This window comes from Podarcis pityusensis (genome assembly GCF_964106645.2).
Source record: "Podarcis pityusensis genome assembly, chromosome: 4".
NCBI lineage: Eukaryota > Metazoa > Chordata > Lepidosauria > Squamata > Lacertidae > Podarcis > Podarcis pityusensis.
This window is the reverse complement of record NC_138027.1, coordinates 2986595-3000984: the sequence shown is the minus strand read 5'-3', so window position 1 is coordinate 3000984 and position 14390 is coordinate 2986595. Positions and strand designations below refer to the sequence as shown.

The window sequence follows — 14390 nt, the reverse complement described above, 5'->3', positions numbered from 1 at the left end:
TCAATTGTGCATACTGTTTTATTCACCCTTAACCATATTTTGTGTCCCCATAATAAGGAATATACACCGGCTGAGATTCATTTTCGAAAAGCAGAGCCTTTGGCTCGACCTCTTGTATCTTACAGACAGCTACCTGATCCAACATGGCATGGTCCTGTGCCACTCATCTCCTGGGGACGCGGCTACGCGGCAGTGGACCTGGATGGACGGCCTACCTGGTTACCAGCGCGCTGTGTGCGACCCTGGCGAGCTTCTGCCTCGGAAGTGAAAGCAGCAACGAGCCATACTTCACCCTCTCTGGCGGACGTCGCCTTCCTGCAGCCCTGAGTCCCTACTGCACTTGGAGACATCGCCATCTGACCCTGAACATGCCGTGGTTGGAATCACCTGTAACAGCGATACCAGTCTTTCCTGCAAAACTACCAAACCATCTTGTACCTTATTCTTTGCAAGCTCCACGACGCTCCTGGAACCACACAAAAAGGTTTCATTATGGTTTTGCCGCTGCCTGCTTAGGAAACTCTCCTGGCTATGAAGGATGCCCGCGATATACAGGTCTGGCATGGGTTTTGCCGCCCCGTGATAGTACCCCTATTTGTGTTCCCACCACAAATTGGGAATGGTCTTTCCAACATTCCCTGTCACCAATTAACAAAGCCTATATTGGTCAATTGGGATCATGTGTCTGTCGCACTGGTTGTTGGACTAAACCAGGTTTTTGGTTTCTGAAAAAAGGAAATGTTGCCACCCTCTTTCACAGAGGCTGTGAAGAGGTGGCAGTTGCTGTCCTTTTCCCTTATAACCCATATTGCCCACCTGCACAGCTCATCTGGTTCCTGCAACATTGGCCGAAACAAAAAAATTCTACTGGCTGGCTGCATCCACAGCACTTTCGAAGACATCGACGCTCAGCTAGCCATGATCCCAGCATTTTGTCTAAAACTAATCGTTCAGAGGACTATCATGCTCTCTGGACTGATAATACCTTTGTAAAAGACATGGCTCAATTGTCAAAGATTTTGAATTATACTAATTGTTGGATTTGTATGCATATTCCTCCACAGGCTCGACGCTCTGGCATATTGTTGCATGGCATCCCCATTAATGATTCTTTTAAGATAAGTAATAATCTCAAGATTAACCGCACACGTTTTCCACCAGTGGTATTGACCTTGTTAGAACCAGCAGATAGGTGTTTTAAGTTTAAACATAACACATCTGTATTTCTAGGGAACTACCCTAATTGTGCTTGGACTTATGAATATGTCAATACCTCCTCTTGTTTCTTGAACACAACCACACGCAGTGGAAGACCACCAGTAGTTATAGGGAATGTTACCCACCGTATGACATGGGGCCAGCATGCAATGTGCAATGATTTTGATGGATGGATATGGTGGATGAAAAAGAGTAGTAGGACATCCATGGTTTTACAGAATGATCTTTGGCTTTTCTGCGGACGTAAAGCCTATAAGGAAATTCCTAAAAGTTTTTCAGGGATTTGCACCCTTGGTATTGTAGTTCCATTGATTTATAAGTTAGATAATATTTCTTCGCTTCGGCTTCGCAATAAGAGAGATGTTAATGCTCCTATAGTTCATTATGCTGAAACTGCAATTGCTAGGGCTGCCCTGCCCCCTCTTGGTGTTGCCATGAATTACAGGGACCTCCACAGACTCTCCAACTGGACAGAAGGGCTATTCAATGCAACTATAAAAGCCTTGAAAGTAATTAACCAAGAAATGTCCAATATTCGTGAGGTTTCCCTGCAGAACCGCTATGCTTTGGACACCATTTTGGCCTCCAAGGGAGGGGTGTGTGGGTTAGTGTTATCACACTGCTGTATGTATATAAAAGATTATAATCTTAGTATTTCCACAACTATTAATGAAATGGAAGCCATGGTTAAACAAAATCCGATCTCACATCCTCCCATTCCTGACCCTTGGGAATGGCTTTTTTCCTGGCTTCCCGATGGATTTTGGTTTCGTCATTTATTGCTAATAGGCTTAGGATTGGTTATAGGATTTGTGTGTATTTGTTGTTGCATACAATGTGTTCCCTCGCTGATCACCCAATGTATGGGGTGGTGGTCTTCGCGACGCATTTCCTTAGGTGTCCCCCGCCGAGAATATTTTGCCAGATACACGCGCTTTCGCAATGAAATTTATGACTCTGATTAAATAAAATAAAAAAGGAGGGCATGTGGGGATGCAATAAAAAAATAGCACCCTTGTGCAAGATTGTGCAAGAGGAAGCATCTGCTGACTTGTTCCCCCACACGCCTGGGTCAGTGTCGCGCTGCCTAACCGCAAAGCTTACGCGGCTGTCATGCTGTCTGGTAGAGAAGTTATTCTAAGAAATGCAAACCCTAGCTGTTTTCCACCCGAGTGCTACACGTGTATATGCAACATGATGTAATGTGCGCAAGGCTAATAAACATGCAAGGCTGCTGGGGGAGAGAGCTCACTCCTTGCTTTAAACCTTCACCCATGACTCCTCGTCATTTTTCCTCCGCACCTGGTGGGCTGGTTTCCCGACAGTCCTAGGCCGTGAAGGGCTTTAAAGGTTAGGGTGCAGCTGGAAAAGCACTGGATGAATATGCTCCTGAAGGAAAGCCTTGCTTCTGCACATGACTGTGGCCTGATGGGAAGTCTTGCTTCTAAGCTTCGCTTCTGCATATGATGCTGCGCAAACCGTTCTAAGCTGAAACATTCCTAGAATGTTCAGTTCACATTGAGTTCGTACCTGACCTGTTCTTAATGCATAGTTGACCACATCTACGGATGAATGCTATATCCATCACTAGTAAAAGTTTAATAAGGAGGTTTTCACGCCTGTCCAATTCTGTGTTGCCTTTCCCACCCTTTAATCTATTGGTGATTAATGCCTATATGCAACCCTTTGCTTTGTACTTGTGTTAACCAATCAGCAACAATCACGTATGTGGCAATGCTGTAATAGTCACTAAAAGAGACTCCTCGAGACTTGCTCGAGAGATGCCTCCCATATGACACTCACCACTCGTCTGTCGTTATTTCAACCCAACATCTGGTGACCCCGACGTGATTGCCAGATCCCTTACGCAGCCAGCCCCTGTACTTCACTCGACTGGAAAAGTATTAGCGCGCTACTTTGTGAGTATGGGGGGGGGGGTTGACAAAATTCCAAAAAGAGCATACCAAGGACCTGCTCCATCTCGTTAGACAGCGGGTGGCAGGTGCTCATATTTCTTTGAATTAAATTGAACAATTGTTATGTGAGATTGCTTGCCAGTGCCCGTGGTATCCGGAATCGGGGTCTTTAGGGTCAGAGGCTTGGCAAAAGATCGGAAAAACCCTTTTTGCAGAACCGAGGGCACCGATTCATTGTCTGCTCACTTGGCAGAAGTGTGCAGATGCCGTCGCTAGATTAGGACCTCAGGCATCTCAGGCATCCCCGACGGCACCTGCTCCTTCAGCCGTTGCAGACAATCCTCCACCTTACCCTAAGATTTCACCCCATCGCAACCTTGCCAACCCCTCCCTACGCCTCAGCCCACATCCACCCCCCCATCCCTCTGCCTGCCCCAGCCCCTGCGTGCTCTTCCACAGGAGCTGTACGCGCCGCGCTTTCTCAAGCTAGGCAGCAAGGGCACCTCTCCTTAGAGGAAGAGGCTGGATGGGCGGGGGAAATGCCATCTGCTTTCCCTATCTGCTATACCAACCCCAGCACTGCGCAGCAACAGATAATGTACGAGGCGCTTCCTTATTCTGTTCTGAGAGAATTAAGGAAAGCCATTACTGATTCTGGCCTCAAATCTTCCTATGTGCTGGGGATGCTGGAGGAGATCGCAAATGGTTACACAATGTTACCTCAAGATTGGAAGGATTTGATGCGCATGCTTTTATCTCCTGCTCAGTATGTAGTTTTTGAAAGGAAATTTAAGCATAGCGCAGCAGCCCTGGCTGATCCACAGCATTCAGCCAACCAACTCTTTGGTGCTGGTCTGTATGATAATATACCAGCCCAGGCGCAATTAACACCTTTACATTTCAGTCGCACCGCGACCTGTGTGCAACGCGCCTTTCGGAAAGTCCCTGTCTCAGGGCAACCACTGAGCTCCTTCGTAAATATTAAGCAACAACATTCGGAGCCTTACCATCAATTTAGAGATTGACTGAAAGAATCAATCACCAGGCAGATTGATGACCCTACAGCTCAAAATGAATTGATGAAAAAATTGGCTTTTGAAAATGCAAACACCGATTGCAAGAAAGCTTTGCAGTCAATCATACATCGCCCCAAATATGACCTGGCCGATATGATTCAAACCTGTGCAGATGTTGGAAGTCAGAGCCATGCGATGTCTTTGCTTGCCGGTGCCATCCAGGCTGGTAATAAGCCGACAGGCAACTGCTTCAACTGCAAATGCCCAGGTTATTTTGCTAAACAATGCAGAGCCCCTGGCGGATAATACCCCCATCTTCGTCAAAAAAAAAAAAAAAGAAATGAAAAGTGGGAAATGGAGATTTGCTTCTGTGTCTCATTTCCTGCCTTAATATAAATTCCATGATAGTGCTCATTTTCAGTGTTTTGTTTTTGCCCCTCTCTGCTTCCGCTCCTAATAGCGGTGGTTCCACATCGATAAATGTGTGGGAATCTTTTGCAAAAACCCTCAATGTTTCTTCCTTTTGCCTAACTCAACAGGTATCAATAGGTGAAATCCTTGGCTCCTGCCTTATCCCTGTTTGCCATGACCCTCTCGATTTGCAAAATGATACCTGGTTTTATTCATCCCTACCCCAAAATGATTCTCTCCGCACCCTTGGTTATTCCGGTTACCATCACTGGGGTAACCAACTGCGCCGACGCCCACCTCTGGCCATTGATTTGTTGACCCCATACGTGGCCTCCTTTAATGCCACTTGTGCCCGTATGGTCAATTGCACAAAAACCAACTGTGTGAAAATGGGCAAGGATAACAATTTTAATTGCTCTAATTATGTAAATATTTCATATATATATAAATATACAGAGCTGCCTGAAGGCTGGTTCTGGTCGTGCCCAGGCTACACATTCAATTATATCCCAGCAAACATTAGCCATGGCACACCTTGCTGCTTAAGCCGTTTGTCCATCATTTTACCCAAAAAGCATCATTTGTCCTGCTCTCGATATCGACGCTCTGTAGAATTGACTAATGATTGTGATGATTCTGTTTCTCTCCCTAGCAGATCTGAATATATTTCTCTAGCTGTCTCTCTCTTAGGAGTCCCTGGATTGGCTGTACGGAATAGTATGAACATTAACTCTGTAGCTTGCTCCGCAGCAAAAGCTCTGAACTTTACTGTACTTCACAAGCCCTTCACCTTTTGAATAAAGAGCAGAGTGAACTCCAGCATGGACTCTTACAGAATCGCGCTGCAATAGATTATTTGCTAATGCTTCATCATTATGGTTGTGAACAAGTGGATGACATGTGTTGTTTCAATATTACTGACAATTCCAAAGCTATTCAAAAGCAAATCTCTCATCTGCGAAATCTCACACATCACATCAAACAGGACGTTGGATTTTCTGGCCTCTGGGATTCGTTCACCCAGTGGCTCACTGCCTGGTTGCCAAATCTGAATTGGCTTCACAATCTTTTTCAATATGTCATTATCATAATATGTATATTAATTTTGCTATGTTGCTTCATCCAATGCATCCCTGGTCTCATACGCCTTTGGTCTCAGTGTTTTTATCCTCCTCAGCCGCCCAATAAAATTATTGCTGCCTATTTTGTGAAATGGCAGCACCAACAGTAAACATTAGGGGAGATGTGGGCAGACTTATTTTGGGCATGCGCTGGCAAACCACCTATCCCAAAGTATTTTTGTCCCATTCACCCTGAAATCACATAGCAACATCGGTGGACAGACTTATTTCGGGCATGCGCTGGCAAACCACGTATCCCGAAGTATTTTTGTCCCACTCACTTTTAAATAAAAAAGAAAGGAGGAGATGAAGGAAAGCCTTGCTTCTGCACATGACTGTGGCCTGATGGGAAGTCTTGCTTCTAAGCTTCGCTTCTGCATATGATGCTGCGCAAACCGTTCTAAGCTGAAACATTCCTAGAATGTTCAGTTCACATTGAGTTCGTACCTGACCTGTTCTTAATGCATAGTTGACCACATCTACGGATGAATGCTATATCCATCACTAGTAAAAGTTTAATAAGGAGGTTTTCACGCCTGTCCAATTCTGTGTTGCCTTTCCCACCCTTTAATCTATTGGTGATTAATGCCTATATGCAACCCTTTGCTTTGTACTTGTGTTAACCAATCGGCAACAATCACGTATGTGGCAATGCTGTAATATTCAATAAAAGAGACTCCTCGAGACTTCCTCGAGAGATGCCTCCCATATGACACCACTCGTCTGTCGTTATTTCAACCCAACATGCTCCCATGGCAGGGACCCCGTGAGGAGCCTCGCTGCAGCATTCTGCACCCGCTGAAGTTTCTGGGACAGCTTCAAGGGCAGCCCCGCGTAGAGCGAATTACAGTAGTCAAGCCTGGAGATGACCGTCGCATGGATGACTTTTAGGGCAATGCATGGTGCTTTTGTTTGACACATAAAAATCTGGCTGCTCCCAAAGACTTGTCTGTCTGTCTCTGCACCACAACACTGCTTTGGAACGGCTTCTTTCTGATTGGTGGTTAAAATGACTATTGGTTGGTGCTGGTGCTTGAGGATGATGAAAGGTACTTAACAAAAAAAGTTGGGTTTTAAAAAAAATTCCCTACAGCCATGTTTCTCAGGCTAGGCTGGCCATTGTCCTGGTCCCACTCATCTTATGGTGGACTACAAAGCTCTTAACAGCTTCTGATCAGTTTACTTGAGAGATTGCCTTCCCCCATGTATTCCCAACTCAACTGCTTTGAGAAAACTGGCACAGTTACTGGTTCCACATAGAACACCTGTACTTGTGAGAATTCAAAATTTAAGTGTGGCAACACAGGTAGACTTTGGAACTCCCTGCCTGCACTACTTTTTCCTGCTTTTCTTTTTGGTGCCTGCAAAAATAAATAAATGTTTGTTTAGGCAAGCCCTTCCAGATATTTAAAATGTGGACATGTATTGTAATCTGATTCTCAGCAAACGGTTCATTTGTAATTATTTCTAAATATTTTAAATAGTTGTGTGTAACTTCTTTTACTGATGAAAAAAATTCTGTATGTGTGTGTGGGGGGGGGGGGTGTGACACCGGGTACCACCTGATCTTGCTATGCCTCTGGAGCTGGAGCTGCAGAATTGGTCCTTTTCCCTGCAAGCTGCTCCTCCACTTTCCGGCCAAGGGAGGGAGATGCTCAGAGTCCAGCCAAGAGCCTCACCCCACAAAAGGATATCTGGGCATTGGCGGAGCCAGGGGGGCAGCTGCCCCCCGAAATCCATAAGAAATAATAAGAATCTGAGGTTCTGCCAAGCGAGAGAGGGCTGAGTTGGGGGGACTAGGCTTGGCAAGGGTTAAAGGGAAGTGAGCTGCCTTCCTAGAGAGGACAGGAAGCAGGGGGGCAGGTCCTCCAGAGCCAAGGCCCCTCCCTCCCCAGTCCTTTCCTGCAAGGGGGGGTGTTGCTTTGTGTCTCTGCTGCAAGGGCTGCATCGCTGTCCCCTCCCGGGATCTGGTGAGTCTCCTCTCTCTCTGGGATCTGGTGGGGGTCCCAGGGCTGCAGCAGGGGAGGGGACTTGGGGAGATTGATCTGCTCATGGGGGGGGGCAAGTCAGGGGGGAGAGGGTCCTGCCAGGGAGGGGCCAGGTCTGCCACGCTCTCCTTCCTGCAGATCAGAGGATCCCAAACTCATTTGACCCTCTGCCCCCCCTTTCAGAAAAAATCTCCCTTCTTTACACAAAGGAGTCCCTGGGACTTTAACTCTGTGTGAGTCGCTCAGCGTCATTGCACAACAGAGGAAACATGTGCAAATGGTTTTCCAAAGCTGGACGAGGAGGTGGACTAGCCCCCCCCCCCCCAAAAAAAAGGTGGGAGAGAAAGGCCAGGAATAAAGAGAGGGATCCCAGCCCAGAGTCTGGCTGCTGCATTGGGGACCAGTTTCCCAGTGTCTCCCAGGGCAGCTCCCCACGGAGGCCACTGCAGCAATCCCCTCGCACCCAGAGCAGGGCATCCCAGGACCACATCCTCTCTCTCCCAAAGGGATTGTTGCTGGAAATGGGCGCTGCTACTCACTGAGCCTCCAGGGACCTTGGCATCAATGGCTGTGTATGTGTTAAGCTATCTAATTGAATAATAATAATAAATAACCCGCCTATATTTCAAGGGAGGTGTCTTTTGACCCTGTCCACTTGGCCCTCAGGGGGTTGGCCAGATACATTTCTGGCCCTCAGAGCAAAGAAAAAGGGACCCCACCCCAGGAGTCTGCCTGGAGAGCGGCAGAGAGACCAAGTGCAAGAAAAGGAGACGGAAGCAGGGGAGAAATGTGCCTGGAAGTGGGGGTGGGGGGAGAGCAACTCCTGAGGACCCCCGGATGAGGACCCCAATGAGAGCCAAGCATCCATTATTCAAAAGATGCAAATTATTCCCTTAGGAGTCAGTTTTTGTGTCTGTCTTTCAAGGGCTGCATCGCTGTCCCCTGCTGGGATCTGGTGAGTCTCCTCTCCACTCATTTGGCCTTCCACTCCCCATGGGGGGGTGGGGGGGAGAATGACACCAAGGCAGGATAGAGCAGGAATATGACTTCCCATGATCTGGACTCGAGACTTCAGTGGATGCAGCCTAGAATAGCGCTAGCTTTTTTCTTCTTCTTTTGCTGCTGTATCACATTCATCACAGGTAGTGACAAGCAAGCGATTCCGGCTGTTTTCACCAGATTTAGCTGGCTCCCTCCCCCCCCCCCCCCATTTTTCATTCTGCAGTACTAAGTGGGAGAAGCTGCAAGAAGTTCAGAACTCTGCATAGATTAAGATATGAGCCAGAAGCTGCAGACTCTGCCTGGAGACCTTGCCCAGCTTGTCTTTAAAACTCCGAAATTCCTCCATGATGGCTTTCTTGTCAACTTTTGCATTGCTAGGCAATGCTTCTGTTATTTCGCTCAGTTCTTCTTCTCCGTAGTTACTTGTAGACTAGATTCCCTTTCTCCTGTGGGGAAGGAATGGGGTGCATGATGCAGACCCCCAAGTGTCCCTATTTCACAGGGACAGTCCTGGATTTTGCAACACATCACAGCACTGAATAAAACAATCCGGAAATGGGTTTCACATGTAACTCAGACCAAGCCCAGAGAATAAAACATCACCATAAGCAGAGAACATGGACTCATGCACTATCTGGTCTTAAAGGAGCCTGAGAATTTTATTCACTGACTGACTCCTCTTAGATTTCACCCACTTCCTTCCATATCACAAAAATGCCACATTTCAAAAGCAGAATATAAATATATACACCCTGTTTCATTCCTTTATGCTGCTCTGCTTTTCACAAAACCTGTGTCCTCGGCCCAGGCAAATACTTAGCAGTCAGGGCATACCAAAACATCTCCAGTCATGGATGTTCTCACTGCAACTTTGAGAAAGTTGGTGGATTAGCATTTTTCCTGTGCGGATTTATATCACTATTGTTGGTGCTGGTAGCCTCCTCTTCCTCATTGTCTGGTTTCCTAACAATTTTGGCATTGTTGCTAAAAAAATCTAAAATGCTTTTTCCCCATACTGTATTTATTGACAAAGGGATTTTGCAGGATTCTTGGGTGCTCAGTAGAGAGAGAAGAGGGTGTGTAAACTTTATACAACTTTATACACTGTATTTGCTTTGTAGGATTTGCTAGAGCTTCTCACTAAGACAGACAGAACTTGGCAGAAGACCAAAGGGTTCCTTCCGATCTCTCAGAGGCTTCCTGAGAGCATAGATGGATGTGCGAGACTCAGCTGGCCCTGGAGCAGGAAGAGGCCATGCCATACAAACTGGGAGCAGTGGGGGATTCTGGGAAAACTCTGTGCAGAAGATCCTGGGTGAGGAGGGCACCCTCCGCTCAGAGGTGCAGGGCCAGCAGTTCTGCTGCCAGGAGGCTAAAGGACCCCGAGAGGTTTGCAGCCGACTTTACCACCTTGACCATCAGTGGCTGAAACCAGAAAGGCACACGAAAGCTGAGATGCTGGACCTGGTGATCTTGGAGCAGTTCCTGGCTGTCCTTCCACTGGAGATGGAGAGCTGGGTGAGGGAATGCGGAGCGGAGACCAGTTCCCAAGCGGTGGCCCTGGCCGAAGGTTTCCTCCTGAGTCAGGCAGAAGAGAGAAAGGAGGCAGAGAGAAAGCAGGTGAGAGAGACTTTGCCCTGGATACTCCAAAGGGGCTCCAAACAGGACAGAAAACATCCCATCATGCTCTACTGATGGCTCATTTTTTTTTCTGGGAAGGCATCCATGGAATGAGATCTAACACCCTTCAAGTCTTTTTCATTCTCTTTGTAATATTTCTCACCCTTCATTCTCTGTTTTGAATCCTTGTTGGTCTTTCAGGAAAATGATCATTTTGCAGAAATGGACCTGGATTCCTGTGAGACAGAGAGGCCTCCGTTGGACACCAGAGAGAGGCATCAGGGTAAGGAGGGAGGAGTTTTTCCTCTCTCCATTTGGTCATATTCCTTTGGCTTTGAACAGGATGGATTTGAATCAAATCATTTGTTTTTTACAGAAAATCTCATGCTTGCTGGTATAATCTTAATATTTACAACCAGATGAAGGTTTCATTTTTAGAATAATAGATTTTCAGAGTGGTTTTTACAATCTTTGATAAAAGATTACTGATTTGGTTAGAAATACATAGATAATTATGGAATTATTGTCAGGTTTAATAAGTTAGCTGCTTATATTTGGACAACTTTTCTGCTGTACTTTATTGGAAGGAGAAAAATAAATAAATAATCATTTCCTTAATAACAATTTGAATAATTTATTTAACTAAAACAATAACATTACAGCATATGTATCCATGTTTTTTAACTAGCGTACAGTAGTTAGAGATTTTATTGTTTGGACAGTGCCAGTTGAGTCCTGGGAAGAAGGGCCTGGAACCCGTCAACCTTATTAGTTGACTGGCCAGCACTTCAAGGTCTCGTCAGGAACTTGCAGATCCCAGTTACCACCCAAAGATCCCAAGACTTGTGGAGTATTCTTCTCACAAGGTTGCACTTTTATTTTTACTGCTTCACACTTAGCTACTTGTGCAGATCTATTCCACTCCAAACAATCTGTTCATTGAACCTCTTGGAACTTAACATTTAAGAGTTAAAGGGTTGATTCTGTGTATATAAATTTGCAAAGGAAGAATAAGGTGAAGGTTTTCTCCTCAACTCTGTATGTTTATTTTATAACATTTTTCCTGTGAAGAAAAGGCATGATTTCTTTGCGGACACAAATTCACGCTTTTCAGAACTGCAAAAACAAACATCTGTGATAATATCTTCATGTTAGAAAAACTGCCCCAAATATTCTTACAGAAACCTCTGGAATTGCATGACATTGTGAATGGATTAATGGAATTCATTTACCAAAAAATTCAGACATTGTATATAAAGGCTCATGCTACATAATTAAAAACAAATCCTTATTTCCTTATGAATAGCCTTTGGACTATAATGCTACTTAAATAGAAAACTGTCAATAGAAAGATTTTTCCTCCAAAAGCAATTTATTTTTAAAAATCAGATTTAAAATTTTAAAAATCCAAATTAAATTTTAAAAAACCCTGTTTATTTTATATATTTTTTAATCATTGCTTTTCTAATCCACCATGGTTTTGAAACTCATCTGTGGGTTCTTTTCATCTTTTATTGGGGGAGATAGTTGGGACCAAGAGCCCAGAGGAGGGGAGATATATTTTTTCAAAACTGACATCTCTAATGCACCCAAACATCCAAATGCACTCAGCAGGTGAGACTTTCTCAAAGGCCCCTCTGTAGTTTGAGATGCACTGATTCACCTGTCAGACAAGAAGGCACTCTAGGCCTCCCCCTTACCTTTTTCCTCTTGCAGGTGACACAGTGATACTGGCTAGACCTCTTCATCCATCTCTGAATGGGGACAGAATGGAAGCAGCGGCTGTGGAACCAGATCAGGTCAGGGGAAGCTGCCTTGCGGGGACAGAGGCCGAGGGGTGGAACAATGTCCTAGCTCAAGGAGTGGTGGTGAACAACAGTGTTGTCTCAGAGGAGGACATTTCCCTTTTTCTTTTAGGGTCCAGTGTGCTTTGAAGATGTTTCTGTTCATTTCACGGACGAGGAGTGGGCGTTGCTGGATCCTAACCAGAGAGCGCTGCATAAGGACGTCACGGAGGAGAATCGTTGGATCATGGCCTATCTTGGTAAGGCCCATGTGGGATCATAATATCAGTTTTTAAAATCAAAACAGCTCTCTATGATGAACCTCATATATTTTCACTGAATTCAACAGCGTCCCCTACAACACCTGGGATTTCAATATTCCCACCATTAACCTTGAACAGTAAATTGCTGGTTAATTTTTTATAAACATCTCTCCTTCGAAGAAATCTTGAAAGAATCTCTTTAATTATAATAATTGGTTTTCCCTGAATACACAACTTTTTGTTATAGTTCTGTTTCAATACTTCATGTCCAAAGAGTTGAACATAACTAATACGTCTCCTGGCAGTTTCTTCCCTCTAGCTTTAGCGGATTTTACTTTTATCCAAAAGATGTTTGCTATTGAATATCCCATATCCTCTTCTTTCATATCTAACCAAGCTGCCATATCCTCTTCTTTCATATCTAACCAGTTTAGGTCTTATATTTTCATTTGGGTCCTCTGGGATCCCCCTGAATTTCAGATTTGATTGTTTCTGTCTCATCTGAGTCATTGCCATACTGTCCAACAATTCTTCCTGTATTTTATTTTTCTCCTTGACCTCTATTTTAATCCTATCCATATCCTTCCTACTTTCTTTCATATCTTTTTGCACCCTCTTCATTGAGTCCTCAAGAGCTTTGGATCTTACCGTCAAATCTTTCACTTTTCCTGTCAGCTCTCCCACCACCTCCTCCAATCTCTTATCCAATGTATCCTGTACTTCTAATAACTTTTTCTCAATATATTGTTCATTATGTTTAAATTCTTTCCTTATTTCCGCCATTAAGATGTCATAATCCTTGATTTCTTTCCCTTCTTTCCCATTTTCTTGTCTGGATGGTTCCCTTTCTACTGGCGTTCCCACCCCTTTTTTCATTTTGTATTTCAGCTTATATTAATTAACTAGTAAAAAATTTTTCACCCCTAGAGGTCGCTAAACTGAGATATTGAATTTCTCTATTCCTCCAATGTAGTTCTTCTAGTGTAGTTCCCTTCTGCCCCCACACGGTGGCGCCTTAGTTGCCTTATATTAATTATCTAGTAAGATTTTCCCCACTCCTAGAGGTCTCAAAGCTGAGATATTGACTTTCTCTATTCTTCCGATGTAGTTCTTCCCATGTAGTTCCCCTCTACCCCCACACAGTGGCGCCTTAATTGCTTTCCAAGTCTTAACTCTTAAAATACAAAAAATACAAAGAAGGAGAGGGAAGGAGAGGGGAAAAGAACAACAAGAAACCGTGGGGGGGGAAAGGTGAGGGGGAAGACACACAACCAAAAAGTTCTAAGGAACAGGAACAGAATACGAGGTGAGTCTTAATGCGAGAGCAGAAACAGGGAAGAGAGGCGGAGCTAAGTGGAAGGAGCTCCACGAGGAGAGGAGCTTCCCGGGGTAACAGAAGGTCTTGCCGAAAAGTCCTACTTAAGCCTTCCTTCCTTGTCCGTTTGCCCCCAGTCTCTTCCGACTAAAGCGGTAATTCAATCGCTTAAAGTGCAGCGTCCATCTTCTCCTAATTAGTTGTTGTTGTGTACCACTTTAAAGAAGGAGGAGGAAACAAAGTGTGAAATGGCGGCGGAGAGTCCCACTGTATTCTCAAACTCTCCTCATACAGTTCGTGTTCTCCTCCCAAACCTCCTTAAAGAGACGCTGCCTCTCAGCGTTTCAGTTCCTCTTATTTCCAGTTCAATTTTTAGTCCTTCAGACGCCTCAAGTATAAAACAGTCACTGTTTAAACGTGGGAGGCGGAAATCACAGTTTAAGCACTATTTAAAACGGGCACTGTTTAAACAGGCAAGCAAGAGGGTTGATTGCAGGGTCTCACTTATGTGTCCCAAACTAGTCGCTGGCGTAACACACTCCGACCTGGAGAAACAATTAATTTCCATTCACTTCTCTCTAATCCATTAAGATATTTTCAGTCATTTCGTTGCCTCAGATTTCTTATACTTTGTATCCGAGGTCTCTCCGCTACACCCACTTAGCAGTTACTTTCTTACTTTCTCTCCTCTCCCAGCCTTCCGCTATATTCCATTTTACTCTTACCGCTGCAGTGG

The 14390-nt window shown here is 44.9% G+C and overlaps 2 protein-coding genes across 4 annotated transcripts in view; both read left to right on the top strand.

The window, feature by feature from the left end:
* The window catches only part of LOC308475068 (uncharacterized protein), an 82467-nt gene that overhangs the window by 43806 nt on the left and 24271 nt on the right, over nucleotides 1-14390 (top strand). Inside the window, exons 1-5 of one of the 3 annotated variants that reach the window (XM_081001867.1) lie at nucleotides 7536-7652; nucleotides 9794-10292; nucleotides 10494-10575; nucleotides 12009-12091; nucleotides 12210-12336. The exons of 1 other annotated variant lie outside the window; for it this stretch is intronic. In XM_081001867.1, coding sequence (XP_080857993.1) covers nucleotides 9885-10292; nucleotides 10494-10575; nucleotides 12009-12091; nucleotides 12210-12336 — 700 coding nt within the window. In that variant the 5' untranslated portion in view covers nucleotides 7536-7652; nucleotides 9794-9884. Of the gene's footprint in view, nucleotides 1-7535; nucleotides 7653-9793; nucleotides 10293-10493; nucleotides 10576-12008; nucleotides 12092-12209; nucleotides 12337-14390 lie in introns of those variants that run through there. One more of the 3 variants, XM_081001865.1, reaches the window with a different exon arrangement.
* Nucleotides 7600-14390, top strand: part of LOC308475072 (uncharacterized protein) — a 296536-nt gene continuing 289745 nt past the window's right edge. Inside the window, exon 1 of the mRNA XM_081001889.1 lies at nucleotides 7600-7679. The gene's annotated coding sequence lies outside the window, so the exon portion shown is untranslated. The remainder of the gene's footprint in view (nucleotides 7680-14390) is intronic.